At 39.8% G+C, this 26123-nt stretch overlaps 1 protein-coding gene across 1 annotated transcript in view; it reads left to right on the top strand.

Annotated features, from left to right (window-relative positions):
• Positions 1–25852, top strand: part of LOC115225856 (zinc finger protein 271-like) — a 46339-nt gene extending 20487 nt beyond the window's left edge. The window contains exons 7-8 of the mRNA XM_029796847.2: positions 5340–5457; positions 24822–25852. Of these exons, the coding sequence (XP_029652707.2) occupies positions 5340–5457; positions 24822–25686 (983 nt within the window). The 3' untranslated portion in view covers positions 25687–25852. The remainder of the gene's footprint in view (positions 1–5339; positions 5458–24821) is intronic.
• Positions 25853–26123: the final 271 nt, after the last annotated feature.

The raw sequence follows: 26123 nt of genomic DNA, 5'->3' as shown, positions 1-26123 counted from the left end.
TATGTAGATTTAAAAAAATATAAACCAACGTTTGTTGTAAAAACCTAGAAATTCTTTCGAAGCTGTTATTGTCCGCTCTGACTTCAGTTCCGTCACATCTTCCCCGTTGACTCTCTATATTAATATGTAAGTATTATATACACACAAACATTTATATTGTATACATGTCATAAGTACGTATGTTTATTTTGAAGCTTATTTTGATGATAAACGTTACTGAAGCTATAATTCCGCCGAGGTCGACTTTGCCTTCCGTCCTTTCGGAGTCGATAAATTAAGTACCAGTTACGCACTGGGGTTGATGTATTCCACTTAATCCCTTTATCTGTCCTTGTTTGTCCCCTCTGTGTTTAGCCCCTTGTTGGCAATAAAGAAATAGGTAGTTGTCTTATTGCTTTCAACGTTTCGTTCTCCCTTTGAAGCTCCACTCTAATTTTCGATATTCCCTAAATCTTAATATCAAATACCTATTTCTTTATGACCTACAAGGGGCTAAACATAGAGGGGACAAACAAGGACAGACAAAGAGATTAAGTCGATTACATCGACCCCAGTGCGTAACTGGTACTTAATTTATCGACCCCGAAGGGATGAAAGGCAAAGTCGACCTCGGCGGAATTTGACCTCAGAACGTAGCGGCAGACGAAACACCGCTAAGCATTTCGTCCAGCGTGCTAACGGTTCTGCTAGCTCGCCACCTTCTTAATATCAAATACCAACAGAAAGAGGAAGTTTATGGTGATTCTTCGGTATAGGTACCGTAAGCACCGGAAGTGGCTTTGTTTACATTTCTGAAGATAACAGAAACCCTTATCTCCCACCCTAACCTCCCATATATATATATAAAAAAAACTTTCTTGAAATGTATCCGGTACTTATACCTATTTCTTTACTACCCACAAGGGGCTAAACACAGAGGGGACAAACGGATTAAGTCGATTACATCGACACCAGTGCGTAACTGGTACTTAATTTATCGACCCCGAAAGGATGAAAGGCAAAGTCAACCTCGGCGGAATTTGAACCCAGAACACTTAACGGCAGACGAAATACGTATTTCTTTATTACCCACAAGGGGCTAAACATGGAGGGGACAAACAAGGACAGACATAGGTATTAAGTCGATTACATTGACCCAGTGCGGAACTGGTACTTAATTTATCGACCCCGAAAGGATGAAAGGCAAAGTCAACCTCCGCGGAATTTGAACTCACAACGTTACGACAGAGCCATATATATACATATACATATATATAATATATATATATATAGTTATCACAACAAGAAAACCAGAAAAAAACACAGCACACGAGGACGTGGAACAATTAAAGTATATTTGATGCTCATTGAGAAGGGAAGGAGGGTTTAAAACGTTTCGAGCGGAGCTCCTCTTCGGAAACAAGGAGAGGAATGATCCCGAGAAGGGAAGCAGAGGGAAAAAAATTTTTTTGGTGGTATTGCTCAAGAGATGACTGTTACATTACTCGATAGTCAAGATAAAACTCTGAGTTTCAGATGCCGAAGTGGGAATCCACGACGCCATCTCTTCGGTTATCTGGCCATCTGAAAAAACGCTATGAAAAAATACCGTTATATAAAGGGAAATTACTGTTTTATAATTCTGCTTGCCTGCGTACTTATACATCGCTATGTAAACATATACGTCTTCACTCGCATTTTTCGTTATAAAAATTATATTAATTTTTTGATACAGAAGCGGACACCAGGGAAAACAATTTCTATCGTATAAAATCCCAAAAATTCCCTCCCAGGATTAAAGGCTTGGAAGATTTCGAGGCGGACCTGCTGAAAATTATGAACAAAATAAAATTTCGTAAGTCTTTTAACAATTTCCAACATAAATTGAAAAAAGATATTAAACATATAAAAAGCTCCAAGAAAAAAGCACTTTTTTCGGACAAAACTAAGAACTTATACCTGGTAGATAACAGCAAATACACACAACTCTTACACCAACAGCATCATTATATTACACTAAGGCCAGGGCACAGACATATAACGAAATAATAAAGAAGCTAGCGTCATCGCCGCTAAACTTAAATTAGATAAAAAAGTAGAAGCCCTCCCCCAAAAAGAGGCCTTTATTACTATTAAAGATCACAAAGGGAACTTCCTTTCCAACCCTAAATGTAGGCTTATCAACCCAGCCAAGTCAGGACTTGGGATTATTAGCAAAGAAATTTTAGATAAAATAAATACGAAAATTAAAACCGATACTTGGCTAGTACAATGGTCCAATAGTATAGAAGTCGTAGACTGGTTTAAAGCCATTAAGAATAAGAAAAAAAGCGAGGTTTACACAATTCGATATTGTTGATTTTTATGCCTCTATCTCTAAAGAACTGCTAGATAAAGCCCTCGTCTTCGCTAACGACTTCATAGAAATTAGTACAAATGATAAGGACATAATCTTCCATGCTAGAAAGACCTTACTTTTCAGTGAGAACGCTAAGTGGGTCAAAAACACCGACACGGAGGGCGCTTTCGATGTGAGCATGGGTTCATATGATGGGGCAGGCATCTGTGATCTAATTGGACTCTTTCTCCTAGATACCTTCGGTAAGACTTTCCCTAACGTACATTTCGCCATCTACAAAGATGACGCCCTCGCCTTAACAGCTAATACAAATGGACCAGCACAAGATCGTTTTAGGAAGGATATTATCCAGTTAATGAAATACTTCGGACTTAGTATAACTATAGATATTAACCTGACGGTTGTCAATTTCTTAGACGTTTCCTTAGATCTTAATAAGAATATTTATAAGCCTTATAGGAAGCCCAATGATAGACTAAGTTATATTAATGTAGGTTCATGCCATCCCCTATAGTATTCAAAATTTAGTTAAAATATTAGTAAGAGGATTTCTAGCCTCTCCTCTGATAAGGACATCTTTAATAGCGTTGCCCCAGTTTATAATAAGGCTTTAAAAGATAGCGGTTTTAGCGAAAAAATAAAATATACACCCGTTACTAGCCCAACAGTAAGGAAAAGGAATAATAGAAATAGGAAGGTCATCTAGTTTACACCCCCTTACTCACCCGAGGTGGCCTTCAATATAGGTAAATATTTCCTAGCACTGATAGATAGACATTTTCCAGTTAACCATACTTATAGGAAACTCTGCAATAGACACAATTTAAAAATTAGTTTTAGTTCCACTACCAATTTTAAAAACATAATCAAACATAACATACAAACAACACAAGAAAACAGCTGTTCATGCAGGAATTTACATAATATTGAGGTCTCTTTCTTTCTTTTGTTATCTTACCGTTTTACCAATATATATACACCTATATATATACATATATATTTATAATATAATATATATATATATATAATATATATATATATATAGTTGTCCTACGTCCCCTGTAAAGGTAACAGCATCACCCTTTTGCAATACCCTTAAAACCAAGCACTTTTCAGCACCAGCCCCGCCACCCTACGCACGAATTCACAAAAGAATTGTGAAAACCAGATCCATAAATACGAAGCACGTGGTTAAAGGAAAAACGAAATGTTTCTCTAATTTCAACCAATCAGATCCATCCATTCCCGACACTGCGGACACCATCGCAACCGTTTCCTCTTCTTAATTTCCCCAACATCAATATTTGCATTTCTTTTTTGATGTGGAAACCGAAGTGAAGCCCACTTGATCGAACCCACAGTCGAAAGTGTCTGAACCGTGACCACCCTGTCACGTTTTTAGCTGCTATTTCCAGCAGTTCCCTTACTGGTTTGTATATATTTTTATGTTCTGTTGTTATTCTTGTTGCTGTTTAACCCCAGGTCGACTCATAGCAGGACTTTTATCGTAGATGTTCCTGCCGTGACTAGGAACGTGTTGAGACAAAGTGGGACCCCTACGATTTTGCTAATTCGAAGCAAAATAATGAAGAGGGTGCCATGAAATCTAAGGTTACAAAGTTTAAAAAGCCCTCGATAAATTCAAAGGGTCTTAGTTAAAACGAATGGCTTTTTAAATCAAAAAGGGCCCATTATGTTAAAAGAAGGTTGAATAATTTTAAAGGAACCTTTGAATTTATCGAGGGCTTTTTAAACTTTGTAACCTTAGATTTCATGGCACCCTCTTCATTATTTTGCTAGAGACCGATAGAATAAGTACTAGGCTTACATAGAATAAGCCCTGGGATAGATATGCTCGACTAAAGGTGGTGCTCCAGCATGGCCACATTCAAATGACTGAAACAAGTAAAAGAGTATCTATAATTTATCTGTACAGAAATGTAGGAAATATTCGCTGTTGCCATTTCTACGGTTTAAATGTATTCTCTATCTTATATTATTTCTGTTGTTTCAGAATAATGGAATAATAGAATTGTTACAACAGAAACATCACCAGAATATATTCATCATCTTTTAAAGACTAAAGGAAGGAATTTTTATACAGAATTGATATAACCTCGTTTAATATGAAGCTGAGGTGAAATATTTCCTCTTGGGTGAGATTATAAACAACACTTCTCTGTGTTTGCTCTCTGGAACCTGTACGAGATAATCTTGCATTCTAAATAAACTTGGATTCAATTTACAAAGGAGATTGCAACGTTTCCAAATTACAGCAGAGATTACAGTTGATGGAAACATAGCTGAAGGAATATTTGTCAGGAATGATTTATAACAACTAAACTAGAAGATATATATTTTGGTGAAAGAAGAAAAATTATTGAAGTTTTCATGATGCAGAGAAGATAAAGGATTGATTTTTTTTTTCCCCTGAAGAGTTGTCAAATAAGTGATGGAAATTATGTGACTGCAATATCTGTAAAAATATCAGTCTCTCAGAGAAAGCATATTCATACAGAGGAACACCTTTATCACTGTGATATCTGTAGAAGCTTAAAGACCCAGAAACCTATTCATACAGGAAAGAAATATCCATCAGTGTGATACGTGTGGTAAATCATTCTTGCAAATCCATCATTTAACTGTTTACAAATGTATTATACAGGAAAGAAATCATATCAATGTGATATCTGTGGCAAATCATTCTCTCAAACATCTAGTTTGACTAATCACAAACGTATTCATACGGGTGAGAAACCATATCAGTGTGATATCTGCGGCAAATCATTTTCTCAGAATCAACACTTATCTAATCACAAATACATTCATACAGGTGAGAAAACATATCAGTGTGGTATCTGTGGCCAATCGTTCTCTCGAAATCATTATTTAATGAATCACAAGCGTATTCATACAGGAGAAAAACCATATCGGTGTGATGTCTGTGGAGAATCATTCACTCAGAATCAAAACCTAACGAGACACAATCGTATTCATACAGGTGAGAAACCATATCAGTGTGATGTCTGTGGAGAATCATTCACTCAGAATCAAAACCTAACGAGACACAATCGTATTCATACAGGTGAGAAACCATATCAGTGTGATATTTGTGGTAAATCTTTCTCTCGTAATAGTGATGTAACTGACCATAAATGTATTCATACAGGTGAGAAACCATATCAGTGTGGTACCTGTGGCCAATCATTCTCTCAAAATCATCATTTAATGAATCACAAACGTATTCATACAGGAGAAAAACCATATCGGTGTGATATCTGTGGTAAATCTTTCTCTCATAGCAGTAGCTTAACTCAACATAATCGTATTCATACAGGAGAAAAACCATATCAGTGTGATATTTGTGGCAAATCATTCTCTCAAACATCTAGTTTGACTAATCACAAACGTATTCATACAGGAGAGAAACCATATCACTGTGATATCTGCGGCAGATCATTTTCTCAGAATCATCACTTATCTAATCACAAATGCGTCCATATGGAGGAAAAATAAAGTCAACGTGATATCTGCAGAGAATCATTCTCTCAAAGTGCTGAGTTAATTTCCCATAAATGCATCCATCCAGCATAGAAACTACATCACTATATTATCTCTAGTAAATCATTCTCCCAAATCATCTTCTGTCTTATGATATTGAATTTATTGTATACTGTTCTCATTGGAAAAAGTTAAGAGAAGAAATAGAAAGAAGACATATAGTTGTGAACTAAAGACAGCAGTGAAAGCTTGAAGTAGATGCACTGTACACAATAAAACACAAAATGTCCCCAGAAATGTATGCAGGGATAGAACCACAAAGAGGAAAGAGAGCATAGGAACATCAGGGGTAGTGATGACATATTTGGGGAAATCTGAAAGTTTTGAAGGTTGCAGTCAACGTATAATTTATTCCCCGCTTCACTAATTGTGCACATGAAAAAATATCTCTGAAAGCCATGGGTGCTGCACTGTTTTTGTTTTTTTTTAATTTTATAAGCATGTCCATGGCTAGTTGAGGTATGGACTTCAAAAAAGTGACCAAAGTTGCTGGAAAGATGGCAGATAACCTTGCATACTTCAATCAAATCAGACATTTGACATCAAAACTAAGGTGTAAAATGTTATCCTTGTACCATGACTTCTTCTTTTCGACCAAGTCTCTCAAAAATCATTATTTAACTGGACACAAATGTATACACACAGAAGAGGAACCTTTGTTATAAATGAAGTGTGTAATATTCTGTGTGAATTGCCACAATTGTTTGTCATCACCTTTGTAAGGGCCAAAATCTTGAATGGTAACCTCATCAACCTTTGTGAATATTTATAATGTGAAATCTAAATAAAGCTGTTTTACTCTTTAAGTATTCTTCTGTCATTTTGTATGTCCAACATCTAAAACCAAGACTTGTATTGACCCAATCATAAACTAGACAATTCACAGACCCAATGAGTATGCGATAAAAGGTTAACTCCACCATGCTTAGCTTTATAAGCTGTTCATTTCCATGTTCCAGCCCTTCTCAGCCCTCTTTTATCCATCCATCATAGCGTTATGGGCCATTGCAGGGGAGACAAATTAGGCAATAGCAGACAGGTACTTTCATTTTGCCGGTGAAAGAAAGAGAGGGAATTTCGATTTTATATATATAGACAAAGCATAATAGCTTCCTTTGAACAATTTACTCCAATTTTGCTGGACAAAGAAACAAACAGACAGAATCTCTCTTTTATATATATATAGACTAGCAGCAAAACCCATCGTTGATCGAGTAATTACTTTCACTGTTTCTCAGGAGCTACATTCTAAGTATTATGATATACATAATTTGGTTGAGTTTATTTTTGTGCATATCCAGAGTAAAATACTGGCATGAGGTAATCCCCTTTTCTGTCATTCCACTATATACATAAAACAGTGAACTTCCCCAAGGATATATGATTTAGAAAAGAGGTGCATCATCATATTATTTTATTTCAAGTTAAAAACCCATGCTATGAGATCTTGTCTATGGTGTGCCTGTTGATGAAGAAAGAGTTTCTTTTTTCAGGCCATTTTGGGTCACATGTAAAAGTTATAATAAATATATCTGGTCTACCATAATTTTGTACACATGTCACGGCTTCTTGTGTTCTTTCATGCATATAGTAGGGGTGGGGTCCACTTGTGAAGCTCAATGGAAGGATGCACAATTGTCCCAGATTATTTCCATACCCATCATTATTTATGCTGTCCCCTAAGCGAATATATGAAGCAACCTGGAGCTGTTTTTGGTGTGTTCTTACATAGGTGAGACTTTGATTCAATCTTGGCGTACATGTCATCAAAATCATCATCGGTTAACGTCCGTTTTCCCTGCTAGTACGTGTTGGACGGTTCGACCAGGGACTGGGAAGCAAGGACGTTGCAACAATAGCACTTCACGCATTTCTCCTCATCCATCCCAGTACATGACCATACCAGCGCAGACGTCTCTCTTGCACACCACATCTGATGCTTCTTATGTCCAGCATTTCTCTCAGGGCGCTTACACTCTGTCATGTGTGCACACTGACATTACACATCCAGCGGATCATGTTAGCTTCATTTCTTTCAAGTCTACGCATGTCCTCTGCAGTCACAGCCCATGTTTCACTACCGTGAAGCATGGCTATACGCACGCATGCATCATACAATCTAACTTTCACTCTTAGCAAGAGACCCTTTGCCACCAGTAGGGGTAGGAGCTTTCTAAACTTTGCCCAGGCTATTCGTGTTCTAGTGGTGACTCTCTCAGCATCCACCACCACTACTAACTTGGTCACCTAGGTAGCAGAGACTATCAACTACTTCTGGTTTCTCCCCCTGGAGTGTGATGGAATCTGTTTTCTGAGTATCTGTGGTGTCTATTGTCCCTGTGCATTTGCCGCACATGAAAGCTATCTTCTCAGTTAATTTTCCTTTGATGTTGCTGCACCTCTTATGTGTCCATAGCTTACACTGGGTACATCTTATCAATTCCTACTTACTGGCATAGGTCAAACGGTTTGACTGGAACTGGTCAGCCAGAGAGCTTCACCAAGTTCCAATCTGATTTGGCATGGCTTCTACGGTTGGATGTCCTTCCTAACGCCAACCAGTCCAAGAGTGTAATGGATGCTTTTAGCGTGTCACGTGCACGGGTGCCAGTTACGTGACACCAGCATCGACCACAATTACGAATTCACTTTGCTTGACGAGTCTTCTCAACATGATAATAATGAGGATGAAGAAGAATTATCAGATCTTCTCACTTTGACCGGCAGATTTTTTAAATGATTTCTTTGTAACTAAACACTTCTAAACTTCGTATACTGGTAGAATGTGCTTATAAAACATCTTTTTCTCTTGGATTTCTTGAGAAAATTCTGTAGTTTGTAAGCTATTTCTTGTTTAATTTCTCACCGGACGGTGTTGTTGAACTTGTTCACAAACAACAGCAGTAATTGTATTCACCTCAATAGACGTCGTTGACTGGTTGAAATTGCCGAAATCCGAGAAATTTAACAAGAAATAGCTTACAAACTCCAGAATTTTCTCAAGAAAGCCAAGAGAAAAAGATGTTTTATAAACACATTCTACCAGTATACTAAGTATAAAAGTGTTTAGTTACAAAGAAATTATTTAAAAAATCTGTCGGTCAAAGCGAAATGATCAAAATTATCAAATAAACTATATAAAGTACCCCAGGACTTATTTAAATGAAGGCTGATGTTGGAAAATAGAATCGTGTGCATGTATGTAAGCTTAACAGACATTCACAAGCGAGTATGACTTGAGAGCTTAGATGACCCCGAAAGGATGAAAGGTAAAGTGGACCTCGGCGGAATTTGAACTCAGAACGTAGCATCAGACGAAATACTGCCGGGCGAAATGCTCAGCAGTATTTCGTCTGATGCTACGTTCTGAGTTCAAATTCTGCCGAGGTCGACTTTACCTTTCATCCTTTCGGGGGTCGATTAAATAAGTACCAGTTACGCACTGGAGGTCGACTTAATCCGTCTGTCTGTCCTTGTTTGTCCTCTCTGTGTTTAGCCCCTTGTGGGCAAAAAAAAAAAAAGATGCTTTCGACTCGGAGAAGGATGGGCCCCGCGAGGTTTAAAATGCCTAATACATGCTGGTTTTTTCGCAACAGCCTCAACAAGAGTTGAAGAAGCAAAGCAAAGCGAAGAAAAAGAGTTACTTCCCCTGGCAATTAATTGTTTAAGACCTTTAAAAATGGTCGCACCTGCTCCTGTTTAATTACCCATCCTTTTAACGGACAGAATTGAACTTATAGGACTGATAATCAACCGTGTAAACGTATACAAACAGCATTCTTTTATTATGTAGATTCCAAAAAATATAAACCAACGTTTGTTGTAAAAGCCTAGAAATTCTTTCGAAGCTGTTATTGTCCGCTCTGACTTCAGTTCCGTCACATCTTCCCCGTTGACTCTCTATATTAATATGTAAGTATTATATACACACAAGCATTTATATTGTATACATGTCATAAGTACGTATGTTTATTTTGAAGCTTATTTTGATGATAAACGTTACTGAAGGTATTATTCCGCCGAGGTCGACTTTGCCTTTCATCCTTTCGGGGTCGATAAATTAAGTATCAGTTACGCACTTAGGTCGATATAATCGACTTAATCCCTTTGTCTGTCCTTGTTTGACCCCTCTGTGTTTAGCCCCTTGTTGGCAATAAAGAAATAGGTAGTTGTCTTATTGCTTTCAATGTTTCGTTCTCCCTTTGAAGCTCCACTCTAATTTTCGATATTCCCTAAATCTTAATATCAAATACCGACAGAAAGAGGAAGTTTATGGTGATCCTTCGGTATAGGTACACACGTGATTTTGTTTACATTTCTGAAGATAACAGAAACCCTTATCTCCTACCGCTAACCCCCCATATATAAATAAAAAACACTTTCTTGAAATGTATCCGGTACTTATACCTATTTCTTTACGACCCACAAGGGGCTAAACACAGAGGCGACAAACAAGGAGAGACATAGGTATTAAGTCGATTACATCAACGCCAGTGCATAACTGGTACTTTAATTTACCGACCCCGAAAGGATGAAAGGCAAAGTCGATCTCGGCGGAATTTGAACTCACAACGTAACGACAGAGCCGTATATATATATATATATATATATATATATATGTACATATATATAGTTGTCCTACGTCCCCTGTAAAGGTAACAGCGTCACCCTTTTGCAATACCCTTAAAACCAAGCACTTTTCAGCACCAGCCCCGCCACCCTACGCACGAATTCACAAAATTAATGTGAAAACCAGATCCATAAATACGAAGCACGTGGTTAAAGGAAAAACGAAATGTTTCTCTAATTTCAACCAATCAGATCCATCCATTCCCGACACTGCGGACACCGTCGCAACCGTTTCCTCTTCTTAATTTCCCCAACATCAATATTTGCATTTCTTTTTTGATGTGGAAACCGAAGTGAAGCCCACTTGATCGAACCCACAGTCGAAAGCGTCTGAACCGTGACCACCCTGTCACGTTTTTAGCTGCTATTTCCAGCAGTTCCCTTACTGGTTCGTATATATTTTTATGTTCTGTTGTTGTTCTTGTTGCTGTTTAACCCCAGGTCGACTCATAGCAGGACTTTTATCGTAGATGTTCCTGCCGTGACTAGGAACGTGTTGAGACAGAGTGGGACCCCTACGATTTTGCTAATTCGAAGCAAAATAATGAAGAGGGTGCCATGAAATCTAAAGTTACAAAGTTTAAAAAGCCGTCGATAAATTCAAAGGGACTCAGTTAAAACGAATGGCTTTTTAAATCTAAAAGGGCCCATTATATTAAGAGAAGGTTGAATAATTTTAATAGAACCTTAGAATTTAAAAAATTGACAGGTTTAAAAAAAAAAAAAAATTATTTTGCTGTAAACATGGTTCGGGGTTCAGTTCCAGTGCGTGGCACCTTGGGCAAATGTCTTCTACTATAGCCTCGGGCCGACCAAAGCTTTTGGATTGGATTTGGTGAACGGAAACTGAAAGAAGCCCGTTGTATATAAATATGTGTGTGTGTCCAGTTACTGCTTGGCAACCGGTGTTGTGTTTACATCTCCGTAACGTAGCTGTTCAGGAAAAGGCGTAGGAGTGGCTGTGTGGTAAGTAGCTTGCTTACCAACCACATTGTTCCGGGTTCAATCCCACCTTGTGACACCTCGGGCCGACTAAAGCCATGTGAGTGGATTTGGTAGATGGAAACTGAAAGAAGCCCGTCGTATATATATGTATGTGTGTCTGTGTTTGTCCCCCAACATCACTTGACAACCAATGCTTGTGTGTTTACGTGCCCGTAAACTAGCGGTTCGGCAAAAGAGACCGATAGAATAAGTACTAGGCTTACATAGAATAAGCCCTAGGATAGATATGCTCGACTAAAGGCGGTGCTCCAGCATGGCCACAGTCAAATGACTGAAACAAGTAAAAGAGTATCTATAATTTATCTGTACAGAAATGTAGGAAATATTCGCTGTTGCCATTTCTACGGTTTAAATGTATTCTCTATCTTATATTATTTCTGTTGTTTCAGAATAATGGATTAATAGAATTGTTACAACAGAAACATCACCAGAATATATTCATCATCTTTTAAAGACTATAGGAAGGAATTTTTATACAGAATTGATATTACCTCGTTTAATATGAAGCTGAGGTGAAATATTTCCTCTTGGGTGAGATTATAAACAACACTTCTCTGTGTTTGCTCTCTGGAACCTGTACGAGATAATCTTGCATTCTAAATAAACTTGGATTCAATTTACAAAGGAGATTGCAACGTTTCCAAATTACAGCAGAGATTACAGTTGATGGAAACGTAGCTGAAGGAATATTTGTCAGGAATGATTTATAACAACTAAACTAGAAGATATATATTTTGGTGAAAGAAGAAAAATTATTGAAGTTTTCATGATGCAGAGAAGATAAAGGATTGATTTTTTTTTTCCCTGAAGAGTTGTCAAATAAGTGATGGAAATTATGTGACTGCAATATCTGTAAAAATATCAGTCTCTCAGAGAAAGCATATTCATACAGAGGAACACCTTTATCACTGTGATATCTGTAGAAGCTTAAAGACCTAGAAACCTATTCATACAGGAAAGAAATATCCATCAGTGTGATACGTGTGGTAAATCATTCTTGCAAATCCATCATTTAACTGTTTACAAATGTATTATACAGGAAAGAAATCATATCAATGTGATATCTGTGGCAAATCATTCTCTCAAACATCTAGTTTGACTAATCACAAACGTATTCATACAGGAGAGAAACCATATCAGTGTGATATCTGTGGAGAATCATTCACTCAGAATCACCACTTAACTACTCACAAATACATTCACACAGGAGAAACACCATATCAGTGTGATATTTGTGGTAAATCTTTCTCTCGTAATAGTGATGTAACTGAACATAAACGTATTCATACAGGTGAGAAACCATATAAGTGTGATATCTGTGGGAAATCCTTCTCTCATAGCGGTAGCTTAACTAAACATAAACGTATTCATATTGGTGAGAAACCATATCAGTGTGATATTTGTGGTAAATCTTTCTCTCGTAATAGTGATGTAACTAAACATAAAGGTATTCATACAGGGAAGAAACCATATCAGTGTGATATCTGTGGAGAATCATTCTCTCAGAATCAAAACCTAACGAGTCACAATCGTATTCATACAGGAGAGAAACCATATCAGTGTGATATATGTGGAGAATCATTCTCTCACAATCAAAACTTAACCAGTCACAAACGTATTCATACAGGTGAGAAACCATATCAGTGTGATATTTGTGGTAAATCCTTCTCTCATAATAGTGATGTAAATAAACATAAACGTATTCATACAGGAGAGAAACCATATCAGTGTGATATTTGTCGTAAATCTTTCTCTCGTACTAGTGATGTAACTAGACATAAACGTGTTCATACAGGTGAGAAACCATATCAGTGTGATATTTGTGGTAAATCCTTCTCTAATAATAGTGATGTAACTACACATAAACGTATTCATACAGGGGAGAAACCATATCAGTGTGATATTTGTGGTAAATCTTTCTCTCGTAATAGTAATGTAACTACACATAAACGTATTCATACAGGGGAGAAACCATATCAGTGTGATATTTGTGGTAAATCTTTCTCTGATAATAGTCATGTAACTAAACATAAACATATTCATACAGCGGAGAAACCATATCAGTGTGATATTTGTGGTAAATCTTTCTCTCATAATAGTGATATAACTACACATAAACGTATTCATACAGGGGAGAAACCATATCAGTGTGATATTTGTGGTAAATCTTTCTCTCAAGATATTCATGTAACTACACATAAACGTATTCATACAGGGGAGAAACCATATCAGTGTGATATCTGTGGTAAATCTTTCTCTCATAGTAGTAGCTTGACTAAACATAAACGTATTCATACAGGTGAGAAACCATATCAGTGTGATATTTGTGGTAAATCTTTCTCTCATAATAGTGATGTAACCAGACATAAACGTATTCATACAGGATAGAAACCATATCACTGTGATATCTGTGGAGAATCATTCACTCAGAATCAAAACCTAACTAGTCACAAACGTATTCATACAGGAGAGAAACCATATCACTGTGATATCTGCGGCAGATCATTTCCTCAGAATCTTCACTTATCTAATCACAAATGCGTCCATATAGAGGAAAAATAAAGTCAACGTGATATCTGCGGAGAATCATTCTCTCAAAGTGCGGAGTCTATTTCCCATAAATGCATCCATCCAGCATAGAAACTACATCACTATATTATCTCTAGTAAATCATTCTCCCAAATCATCTTCTGTCTTATGATAATAAGTTTATTGTATACTGTGCTCATTGGAAAAAGTTAAATGAAGAAATAGAAAGAAGACATATAGTTGTGAACTAAAGACAGCAGTGAAAGCTTGAAGTAGATGCACTGTACACAATAAAACACAAAATGTCCCCAGAAATGCATGCAGGGATAGAACCACCAAGAGGAAAGAGAGCATAGGCACATCAGGGGTTGTGATGACGTATTTGGGGAAACCTGAAAGTTTTGAAGGTTGCAGTCAACGTATAGTTTATTCCCCGCTTCACTAATTGTGCACATGAAAAAATATCTCTGAAAGCCATGGGTGCTGCACTGTTTTTGTCTTTTTTTAATTTTATAAGTTTGTCCATGGCTAGTTGAGGTATGGACTTCAAAAAAGTGACCAAAGTTGCTGGAAAGATGGTAGATAATGTTGCAAACTTCAATCAAATCAAACATTTGACATCAAAACTAAGGTGTAAAATGTTATCCTTGTACCATGACTTCTTCTTTTCGACCAAGTCTCTCAAAAATCATTATTTAACTGGACACAAATGTATACACACAGAAGAGGAACCTTTTATTATAAATGAAGCGTGTAATATTCTGTGTGAATTGCCACAATTGTTTGTCATCACCTTTGTAAGGGCCAAAATCTTGAATGGTAACCTCATCAACCTTTGTGAATATTTATAATGTGAAATCTAAATAAAGCTGTATTACACTTTAAGTATTCTTCTGTCATTTTGTATGTCCAACATCTAAAACGAAGACTTGTATTGACCCAATCACAAACTAGACAATTCACAGACCCAATGAGTATGAGATAAAAGATTAACTCCACCTTGCTTAGCTTTATAAGCTGTTCATTTCCATGTTCCAGCCCTTCTCAGCTCTCTTTTATCCATCCATAATAGTATTATGGGCCATTGCAGGGGAGACAAATTAGGCAATAGCAGACAGGTACTTTCATTTTGCCGGTGAAATAAAGAAAGGGAATTTCGATTTTATATATATAGACAAAGAATAATACTTCCTTTGAACAATTTACTTCCATTTTGCTGGACAAACAAACAAACAGACAGAATCTCTCTTTTATATATATAGACTAGCAGCAATACCCATCGTTGATCAAGTAATTACTTTCACTGTTTCTCAGGAGCTACATTCTAAGTATTATGATATACATAATTTGGTTGAGTTTATTTTTGTGCATAGCCAGAGTAAAATACGGGCATAAGGTAATCCCCTTTTCTGTCATTCCACTATATTCATAAAACAGAGAACTTCCCCAAGGATATATGATTTAGAAAAGAGGTGCATCATCATATTATTTTATTTCAAGTTAAAAACCAATTCTATGAGATCTTGTCTATGGTGTGCCTGTTGATGAAGAAAGAGTTTCTTTTGTATTTCAGGCCATTTTGGGTTACATGTAAAAGTTATAATAAATATATCTGGTCTACCATAATTTCGTACATATGTCACATCTTGTGTTCTCTCATGCATATAGTAGGGGTGGGGTCCACTTGTGAAGCTCAATGGAAGGATGCACAATTGCCCCTGATTATTTCCATACCCATCATTATTTATGCTGTCCCCTAAGCGAATATATGAAGCAACCTGGAGCTGTTTTTGGTGTGTTCTTACATAGGTGAGTCTTTGATTCAATCTTGGCGTACATGTTAAACAAAATATATCGGAATTGGCACCCCTCGGGCGGCATTGGAGGTGTGGCCCTAGATTCCCGTTTTTGGCGCTGTGTGGTAGCAGCGTCAGAGAGTGGCATCAGGGTCCGGTTTTCAACACATAACGCTCTTCGGACAGGCTCGGACCTATATTTCTTGTCAGGTAAACTCCCGGATCACCTTGGGAGTAGCGTTTATTCCGGTGGAGTCCCCGCAGGAGTATTAGCGCTTCGACTGTGGGGAAGTCACGTTTTTAGACTGGCTCACGTACTAGAGGGCGGGTCCAGTCGCCTCGCATTACATATCATGTCTAATTTATTAGTTATTATTGTCTATCGATCAGCCCCTCATCTCGTTTAAAAATGGAATACATATTTAAAATCTTACAGGCCCTTATTATTTCATATAATAAGTTTTCTCCTCTAGGAGGAACGCTTGCATGGCTGGATAAAACTCTTCGCGGGTTGCCCTCTCTCCCACCCCCTCCACCGATACAGGAAGGCTTGAGAAATTTCTCATCCTTGTTGTCTCCCATTTTCACTTCAGTCTTACGCTGCCCCCACCGCTACAGGAAGTCCAAAATTTTCTCATCCTTGTTCTGCCCCATGTACACTTCGCATCCCTGTTGCCTCCTATGCCCATCTGTTCCTCTTTCCATAAAGGTAGTGGTCATTCATTGCAAGATATGCTTGTTGTAACGTACGCCGTTTGAACTTGAGCTCTATTGTTTGTCTATGAATACTGCCAAACGCGAGTTTTCTTTTCAGGTTCATGATGCTACTAGGTCCATTGCCTCCCACTTCCTCAGGGTTGGCACCCTCAACGTTGGCACACTGAAAGGCAGATCTGGTGAGATCGTTGAATTGCTTGAACGGAGGTGTGTAGATATATGCTGTATTCAAGAGGTGAGGTGGAGAGGAGGTTTGCTAGGTTCCTCACGGGTAAAGGACAGAGGTATAAAATTTTCTGGGCCGGGAATACTGAAGGAGTCGGGGGAGTGGGTATGCTTATTGCCGAAAAATGGGTAGATAAGGTTATCGAGGTAGTCAGAGTATGTGACAGAATATAGAAGATTAGATTAGTGCTCCATCATAGTTTAGCAACTATTATATCGGCCTATGCCCCTCAGCCAGGGTTACCCGATGGACAGAAAGACCGTTTCTATGACACCCTACTGCAGACCACCTCATTGACGAACAACAGGGATCTTCTCTTTGTGGCTGGTGACTTCAATGGGCATGTTGGACGATATGCTGAGGGCTTCTATGGCGTTCATGGAGGCTATGGTTATGGTTCTCGCAATGAGGAGGGAACCAGGCTGCTGGAGTTCTGTGATGCGAATAGTCTTATGGTTTGCAACACTAACTTCAGGAAACCAACAAGCCACTTGGTCACCTACCGTTCGGGCCAGCATACTAGCCAAATCGACTACATCCTTGCCAGAAAAAGGGAAAGATGGCTGCTTATAAATGCCAAAACCTTCCCAGGCGAAGAATGTACCCCACAACATAGAATGGTAGTCAGTGACTTTAGGATCAGGACTAAGAGGACGACAAGAAGACGACCAACATGGAGAAGAAGGGTCTGGAAGCTTAAAGACCCTGCTAATGGACAGAGATTTAGAGACATGTTACTTGAAGCCTTCGACGAAATAGAAGGGGGCATAGATACACATGGGGTAGAAGATAACTGGGCGCTTCTAAGGGACAACCTGCTGCAAGCCACTGACCAGATCTGTGGCTAGTGCAAAGTCCCCACAAGACCCAAAATAACGTGGTGGTGGAACAAAACTGTTGACAGGGCTATTAGACAAAAGAAACAGGCTTGGAAGGCCTGGAAGAACGGTGGTAGCAGGGAAGTGTATCAGACTGCCAGAAGGGAAGCTAGGAGGCAGGTTTATTTAGCCAGAGGGGAAGCAGATAGGAAAAAATTTGCCAATGTCTTGCGCCGTGAGGATGAAAGACTTGAGGTATTTCGTATAGCAAGACAGTGTGTGAGCGAGAATCGTGACGTGGTAGGAGAAAAATGTGTTCGCACGGATGACGGCTCACTTGCGCTAAATGAGGATGCAAAGAGAGAGGTTTGGAGAAGCCAGTATGAAAGGTTGCTGAATGAGGAAAATGAATGGGATAAAGAGAGTCTGCCGAATGTTGACCCAACAGAGGGACCAGCAATCCGAGTTGACAGTTCCTTAGTAGTTAAGGCAATTAAAAGCATGAAAACAGGGAAAGCCCCAGGCCCATCAGGAATTACTGCAGAGATGCTCAAAATATCTGGTAGCGTTGGCTATAGCCTAGTCACCTGTATAGTTAACCAGGTGATACACGAAGGAGTCATTCCCAATGACTGGTGTAGCAGCATAATAGTCAGCTGCTACAAAGGTAAAGGTGACGCCCTAGATACAAATAACTACAGGGGTATCAAGCTGCTGGATCAGGTAATGAAGGTTATGGAGAGGGTTATAGCCCAACTAATTAGAGAGAGAGTTAACCTAGATCAGATGCAGTTTGGGTTCGTGCCAGGGAAAAGTACTACTGATGCTATTTTCATGGTAAGACAGCTGCAGGAAAAATACCTAGCCAAAGACAAGCCCCTATACCTGGCTTTTGTTGATATGGAGAAAGCCTTTGACAGGGTCCCCCGATCCCTTATCTGGTGGTCAATGAGGAAACTAGGGATAGATGAATGGTTAGTTAGAGCTGTGCGAGCCATGTACAGAGACACTGCTAGTAAGGTGAGGGTTGGCATCGAGTACAGTGAAGAATTCAGGGTAGAGGTTGGGGTCCACCAAGGTTCAGTCCTCAGTCCCCTCCTATTTATCATAGTCCTCCAGGCAATAACGGAGGAATTCAAGACAGGATGCCCCTGGGAGCTCCTCTGTGCTGATGACCTTGCTCTAATTGCTGAGTCTCTATCAGAACTAGAGGAGAAGTTTCAGGTATGGAAGCAAGGTTTAGAATCGAAGGGCCTTAGAATCAACCTAGCCAAAACCAAAGTCCTAATAAGTAGGAAGGTAGACCAATCACAAACGCCTTCAGGTAGATGGCTCTGCTCGATCTGTAGAAAAGGTGTAGGTAGAAACTCTATAAGATGCACCAAGTGTAAGCTATGGACACATAAGAGGTGCAGCAATGTCAAAGGAAGGCTAACTAGGAAGATGGTTTTGTATGTGGCAGATGCTCAGGAAGAATAAACACTGAAAATGCTCTGAGACCAACTTCCGTCACATTCCAGGGAGAAAAACTAGAAGTAGTTGATAGTTTCTGCTACCTAATTGACCGAGTCAGTAGCGGGGGCGGGTGTGCTGAAAGTATAACTGCTAGAGTAAGAATAGCCTGGGCAAAGTTTAGAGAGCTCTTAACCCTGCTGGTGACAAAAGGCCTCTCGCTCAAAGTAAAAGGCAGACTGTATGATGCATGTGTACGTACAGCCATGCTACATGGTAGTGAAACTTGGGCTGTGACTGCTGAGGATTTGCCTAAGCTCGCAAGAAATGAAGCTAGTATGCTCCGATGGATGTGTAACGTCAGTGTTCATAATCGACAGAGTGTAAGTACCTTGAGAGAAAAGTTGAACCTAAGAAGCATCAGTTGTTGTGTGCAAGAGAGACGTTTGCGCTGGTATGGTCATGTGATGAGATTGGCTGAAGATAACTGTGTGCGAAAGTGCCACACCCTGGCAGTTGAGGGGACCTGTGGAAGAGGTAGACCCAGGAAAACCTGGGTCGAGGTGGTGAAGCACGACCTTCGAACTTTAGGTCTCACCAAGGAAATGACCAGTGACCGAGACCTTTGGAAGTATGCTGTGCGTGAGAAAACCCAGCAAGGCCAGTGAGAACAGTCAAAATCAAAATCAAACCAATATCAGAAAGCAGAACCAATTGAGGTCGATCAACATCAGGGACCCGTGCAGGTGACACATAAAAGCACCATCCGTTCGTGGCCGTTTGCCAGCCCTGTCTGGCCCCCGTGTCGGTGGCACGTAAAAGCACCATCCGTTCGTGTTTGTTGCCAGCCTGGCTTGGCCCCCGTGCCGGTGACACGTAAAAGCACCATCCGTTCATGGCCGTTGCCAGCCTCGCCTTGCCCCCGTGCCGGTGACACATAAAAGCACCATCCGTTCGTGGCCGTTTGCCAGCCCTGTCTGGCCCCCGTGTCGGTGGCATGTAAAAGCACCATCCGTTCGTGTCCGTTGCCAGCCTCGCCTGGCCCCCGTGCCGGTGACACGTAAAAGCACCATCCGTTCATGGCCGTTGCCAGCCTCGCCTTGCCCCCGTGCCGGTGACACGTAAAGCACCATCCGTTCATGGCCGTTGCCAGCCTCGCCTTGCCCCCGTGCCGGTGACACATAAAAGCACCATCCGTTCGTGGCCGTTTGCCAGCCCTGTCTGGCCCCCGTGTCGGTGGCATGTAAAAGCACCATCCGTTCGTGTCCGTTGCCAGCCTCGCCTGGCCCCCGTGCCGGTGACACGTAAAAGCACCATCCGTTTCGTGGCCGTTTGCCAGCCCTGTCTGGCCCCCGTGTTGGTGGCACGTAAAAGCACCATCCATACATGTCCGTTGCCAGCCTCGCCTGGCCCCGTGCCAGTGACACGTAAAAACACCATCCGTTCGTGGCCGTTTGCCAGCTCTGTCTGGCACCTGTGCGGGTGGCACGTAAAAAGCACCCACTACACTCACGAAGTGGTTGGCGTTAGGAAGGGCATCCAGCAGTAGAAACACTGCCAGATCTGACTGGGCCTGATGAAGCCTTCCAGCTTCACAGACCCCAGTTGAACCGTCCAACCCATGCTAGCATGGAGAAAGGACACTAAATGATGATGATGTTTAACGTCCGTTTTCCGTGCTAGTACGGGTTGGACGGTTCGACCGGGGTCTGGGAAGCCAGGACACTGCAACAGTGGCACTTCACACATTTCTCCTCATCCATCCACAGTACATGACCATACCAGCGCAAACGTCGCTCTTGCACACCACATCTGATGCTTCTTATGTCCAGCATTTCTCTCAGGGCGCTTACATTCTGTCATGTGTGCACAGATATTACACATCCAGCGTATAATGTTAGCTTCATTTCTTTCAAGTCTACGCATGTCCTCTGCAGTCACAGCCCATGTTTCACTACTGTGAAGCATGGCTGTTTGCACACATGCATCATGCAATCTACTTTTCACTCTTAGCAAGAGACCCTTTGCCACCAGTAGGGGTAGGAGCTTTCTAAACTTTGCCCAGGCTATTCGTATTCTGGTGGTGACACTCTCTGAGATTTGAGCATCCACCCCCACTACTAACTTGGTCACCTAGGTAGCAGAGACTATCAACTACTTCTAGTTTCTCCCACTGGAGTGTGATGGAATCTGTTTTCTGAGTATCTGTGGTGCCTATTGTCCCTGTGCATTTGCCGCACATGAAAGCTATCTTCTCAGTTAATTTTCCTTTGATGTTGGTGCACCTCTTATGTGTCCATAGCTTACACTGGGTACATCTTATCAATTCCTACTTGCTGGCATAGGTCAAACAGTTTGACTGGAACTGGTAAGCCAGAGAGCTTCACCAAGTTCCTATCTTATTTGGCACGGCTTCCACGGTTGGATGTCCTTCCTAACGCCAACCAGTCCAAGAGTGTAAGGGATGCTTTTAGCGTGTCACCTGCACGGGTGCCAGTTACGTGACACCAGCATCGACCACAACTACGAATTCACTTTGCTTGACGAGTCTTCTCAACATGATAATAATGAGGATGAAGAAGAATTATCAGATCTTCTCACTTTGACGGCAGGTTTTAAAAATGATTTCTTTGTAACTAAACACTTTTAAACTTCGTATACTGGTAGAATGTGTTTATAAAACATCTTTTTCTCTTGGATTTCTTGAGAAAATTCTGTAGTTTGTATGCTATTTCTTGTTCAATTTGTCACCGGACGTTGTTGTTGAACTTGTTGACAACCAACAGCAGTAATTGTATTCACCTCAATAGACGTCATTGATTGGTTGAAATTGCCAAAATCCGAGAAAATTTAACAGCAAATAGCTTACAAACTACAGAATTTTCTCAAGAAAGCCAAGAGAAAAAGATGTTTTATAAACACATTCTACCCGTATACTAAGTTTAAAAGTGTTAGTTACAAAGAAATTATTTAAAAAAATCTGTCGGTCAAAGCGAAAAGATCCGAATTATCAAATAAACTATATAAAGTACCCCAGGACTTATTTAAATGAAGGCTGATGTTGGAAAATAGAATCGTGTGCATGTATGTAAGTTTAACAGACATTCACAAGCGAGTATGACTTGAGTGCTTAGATGATGCTTTCGACCCCGAAAGGATGAAAGGTGAAGTCGACCTCGGCGGAATTTGAACTCAGAACGTAGCATCAGACGAAATACTGCCGGGCGAAATGCTCAGCAGTATTTCGTCTGATGCTACGTTCTGAGTTCAAATTCTGCCGAGGTCGACTTTACCTTTCATCCTTTCGGGGTCGATTAAATAAGTACCAGTTACGCACCACGGTCGATATAATCGACTTAATCCGTCTGTCTGTCCTTGCTTGTGTTCTCTGTGTTTAGCCCCTTGTGGGCAAAATAATAAAAAAAAATAGATGACTTCGACTCGGAGAGGAATGGGCCCTGCGAGGTTTAAAATGCCTAATACATGCTGGTTTTTTCGCAACAGCCTCAACAAGAGTTGAAGAAGCAAAGCAAAGCGAAGAAAAAGAGTTACTTCCCCTGGCAATTAATTGTTTAAGACCTTTAAAAATGGTCGCACCTGCTCCTGTTTAATTACGCATCCTTTTAACGGACAGAATTGAACTTAGAGGACTGACAATCAACCGTGTAAAGGTATACAAACAGCATTCTTTTATTATGTAGATTTCAAAAAATATAAACCAACGTTTGTTGTAAAAACCTAGAAATTCTTTCGAAGCTGTTATTGTCCGCTCTGACTTCAGTTCCGTCACATCTTCCCCGTTGACTCTCTATATTAATATGTAAGTATTATATACACACAAGCATTTATATTGTATACATGTCATAAGTACGTATGTTTATTTTGAAGCTTATTTTGACGATAAACGTTACTGAAGCTATAATTCCGCCGAGGTCGACTTTGCCTTTCATCCTTTCGGGGTCGATAAATTAAGTACCAGTTACGCACTGGGGTCCGATATAATCGACTTAATCCGTTTGTCTGTCCTTGTTCGTCCCCTCTGTGTTTAGCCCCTTGTGGGTAGTAAAGAAATAGGTAGTTGTCTTATTACTTTCAACGTTTCGTTCTCCCTTTGAAGCTCCACTCTAATTTTCGATATTCCCTAAATCTTAATATCAAATACCGACAGAAAGAGGAAGTTTATATTTCTTAACAGGCGATTCTTCGGTATAGGTACACACGTGACTTTGTTTACATTTCTGAAGATAACAGAAACCCTTTTCTCCCACCCCTAAACCCCATATAAAAATTTAAAAAAACACTTTCTTGAAATGTATCCGGTACTTCCGGTACATATACCGAAGTTACGCCTCTTAACATCCATGTAAACTTGACAAATTCTATTGCACATTCGTAATTCAAAGTGAAAACTTTTGGGCGATCTTTCGTTTTAACTCGAATGAATTATGAATTATCTTCTGTGCTTTATACTGTTCTTTTATTGTTTCAGGATTTCACATCACATTGGAATAATTGAACTGCGATGTATGTGGGAGATCATTCTCTCAACCATATCTCTATAAAGCTACAGTGAATTATGACTTTATGCCAAGCCATCTTCAGAAGCCAATACGTACGAGATGAAAGACCTCGAAGCTACAGTGAATTACATTGAAATATCCTTGGCAGCATTTCCTTACTTCATTGCAGAATGCGCTCAAAATGGTTTTGCATTCGAAGGAAATTTGGAGGAATTTACAAAGGACTTTACAACATCTTTAAATATCAGTGACGATCTCAGTGGATGGAATATTTGTTAGGAATAATTTATGAAACAGAAGAGAAGAAAAGTATCCATATATTATTTCTTTACTACCCACAAGGGGCTAAACATAGAGAGGACAAACATAGGGATTAAGTCGATTACATCGACCCCAGTGCATAACTGGTACTTTATTTATCGATCCCGAAAGGATGAAAGGCAAAGTCAACCTCGGCAAAATTTGAACTCAGAACGTAGTGGCAGACGAAATACCTATTTCTTTACTACCCACAAGGGGCTAAACAAGGACAGACAAACGGATTAAGTCGATTATATCGACCCCAGTGCATAACTGGTACTTTATTTATCGGTCCCGAAAGGATGAAAGGCAAAGTCAACCTCGGCAAAATTTGAACTCAGAACGTAGTGGCAGACGAAATACCTATTTCTTTACTACCCACAAGGGGCTAAACACAGAGGGGACAAACAAGGACAGACAAACGGATTAAGTCGATTACATCGACCCCAGTGCATAACTGGTACTTTATTTATCGATCCCGAAAGGATGAAAGGCAAAGTCAACCTCGGCAAAATTTGAACTCAGAACGTAGTGGCAGACGAAATACCTATTTCTTTACTACCCACAAGGGGCTAAACACAGAGGGGACAAACGGATTAAGTCGATTATATCGACCCCAGTGCATAACTGGTACTTAATTTATCGACCCCGAAAGGATGAAAGGCAAAGTCGACCTCGGCGGAATTTGAACTCAGACCGTAACGGCAGATGAAATACAGCTACGCATTTCGCCCAGTGTGCTAACAATTCTGCCAGCTCACCGCCTTCAAAAGTATCCATATATTTCACTGAAGAGATGCCAAAATTGTTAGGGAAATCGCCATATTACTGTAACCTGTGTAAAAAGTCATTTTCTCGAAGGGGCAGCCTAACTGTTCACAAACACATTCATACAAGGGAGAAACCGTACCACTGTGTTATATGCAATAAATCATTCTCTGAAAATGGTCTCTTAACTAAGCACAGACGTGTTCACACAGGAGAGAAACATCATCGCTGTGACATCTGTGGTAAATCATTCACGCGAAATGATGAGTTGACTACACACAAACGCACTCATACAGGTGAGAAGCCATATCACTGTGATACCTGCGGCAAATCATTCTCTCAAAAACATCATTTAATTAAACACAAGCGTATTCATACAGGAGAGAAACCATTTAATTGTGATGTCTGTGGTAAATCATTTTCCCAAAAAGGTACCTTAATTACTCACAAACGTATCCATACAGGAGAAAGGCCATATCACTGTGATGTCTGTGGAAGATCGTTCTCCCAAAATGACCAGTTAACCAAACACAAACGTATTCATACAGGAGAGAAACCGTATCAATGTGATATCTGTGGCAAATCATTCACTCAGTGTGGCGAATTAATGAAGCACAAACGTATTCATACAGGAGAGAAACCATACCACTGTGATATTTGTAGTAAATCATTCTCTCGAAACGACCAACTGACCGGCCACAAGCGTATCCATACGGGCGAGAAGCCACATCACTGCGACATCTGTGGTAAATCTTTCTCTCGAAATGATGAATTGACTTCTCACAAGCGCGTTCATACTGGAGAGAAACCATATCACTGTGATATCTGCGGTAGGTCATTCTCTGCTAGTAACACGTTAACTACTCATAAACGAATACATACAGGGGAGAAACCATATCAGTGTGATATCTGTGGAGAGTCGTTCTCTCATGGAAGTACTTTGACAAGACATAAACGTGTTCATACAGGAGAGAAACCGTATCAATGTGATATCTGTAGTAAAGCTTCTCTCAGAATCCTCATTTAACTAAACACAAACGTATCCATAGGGAACAGTGATCATATCTCCAGGACGCCATGATAGATCGTTAGCTCCTACACACATTTTTTCCTCTCCTTGTTTCTTTTCTGTGTATCTTTCTGTCGAAGAGCATAGGCTCGAAACGTAAAAGACTTTTTGTATTTCTATTCCTGACGGCTATCCTAATACATTTGTTTGTTTGTACTCCACCTGCCTTTGTCTTTTGCCTATGTTATATATACTATTAACTAATATATATAAGAAATGGGATCACAAAGGAATAAACAATTACCTCATGAACTTTATCAGCTTACAGCTGTTTCGGTGATGAGATGTTATTGCCTCATAGTTGTGTGCCTTTGTTAACAATTCGTAGCTTCATCTGAACCTCAGATAATAAATACACTCACAATGAGGTGAAAAAATAAATACTAACAATATAA

This window comes from Octopus sinensis, linkage group LG28 (genome assembly GCF_006345805.1).
Source record: "Octopus sinensis linkage group LG28, ASM634580v1, whole genome shotgun sequence".
Lineage (NCBI taxonomy): Eukaryota > Metazoa > Mollusca > Cephalopoda > Octopoda > Octopodidae > Octopus > Octopus sinensis.
This window is presented reverse-complemented; position numbering and strand designations above follow the sequence as displayed.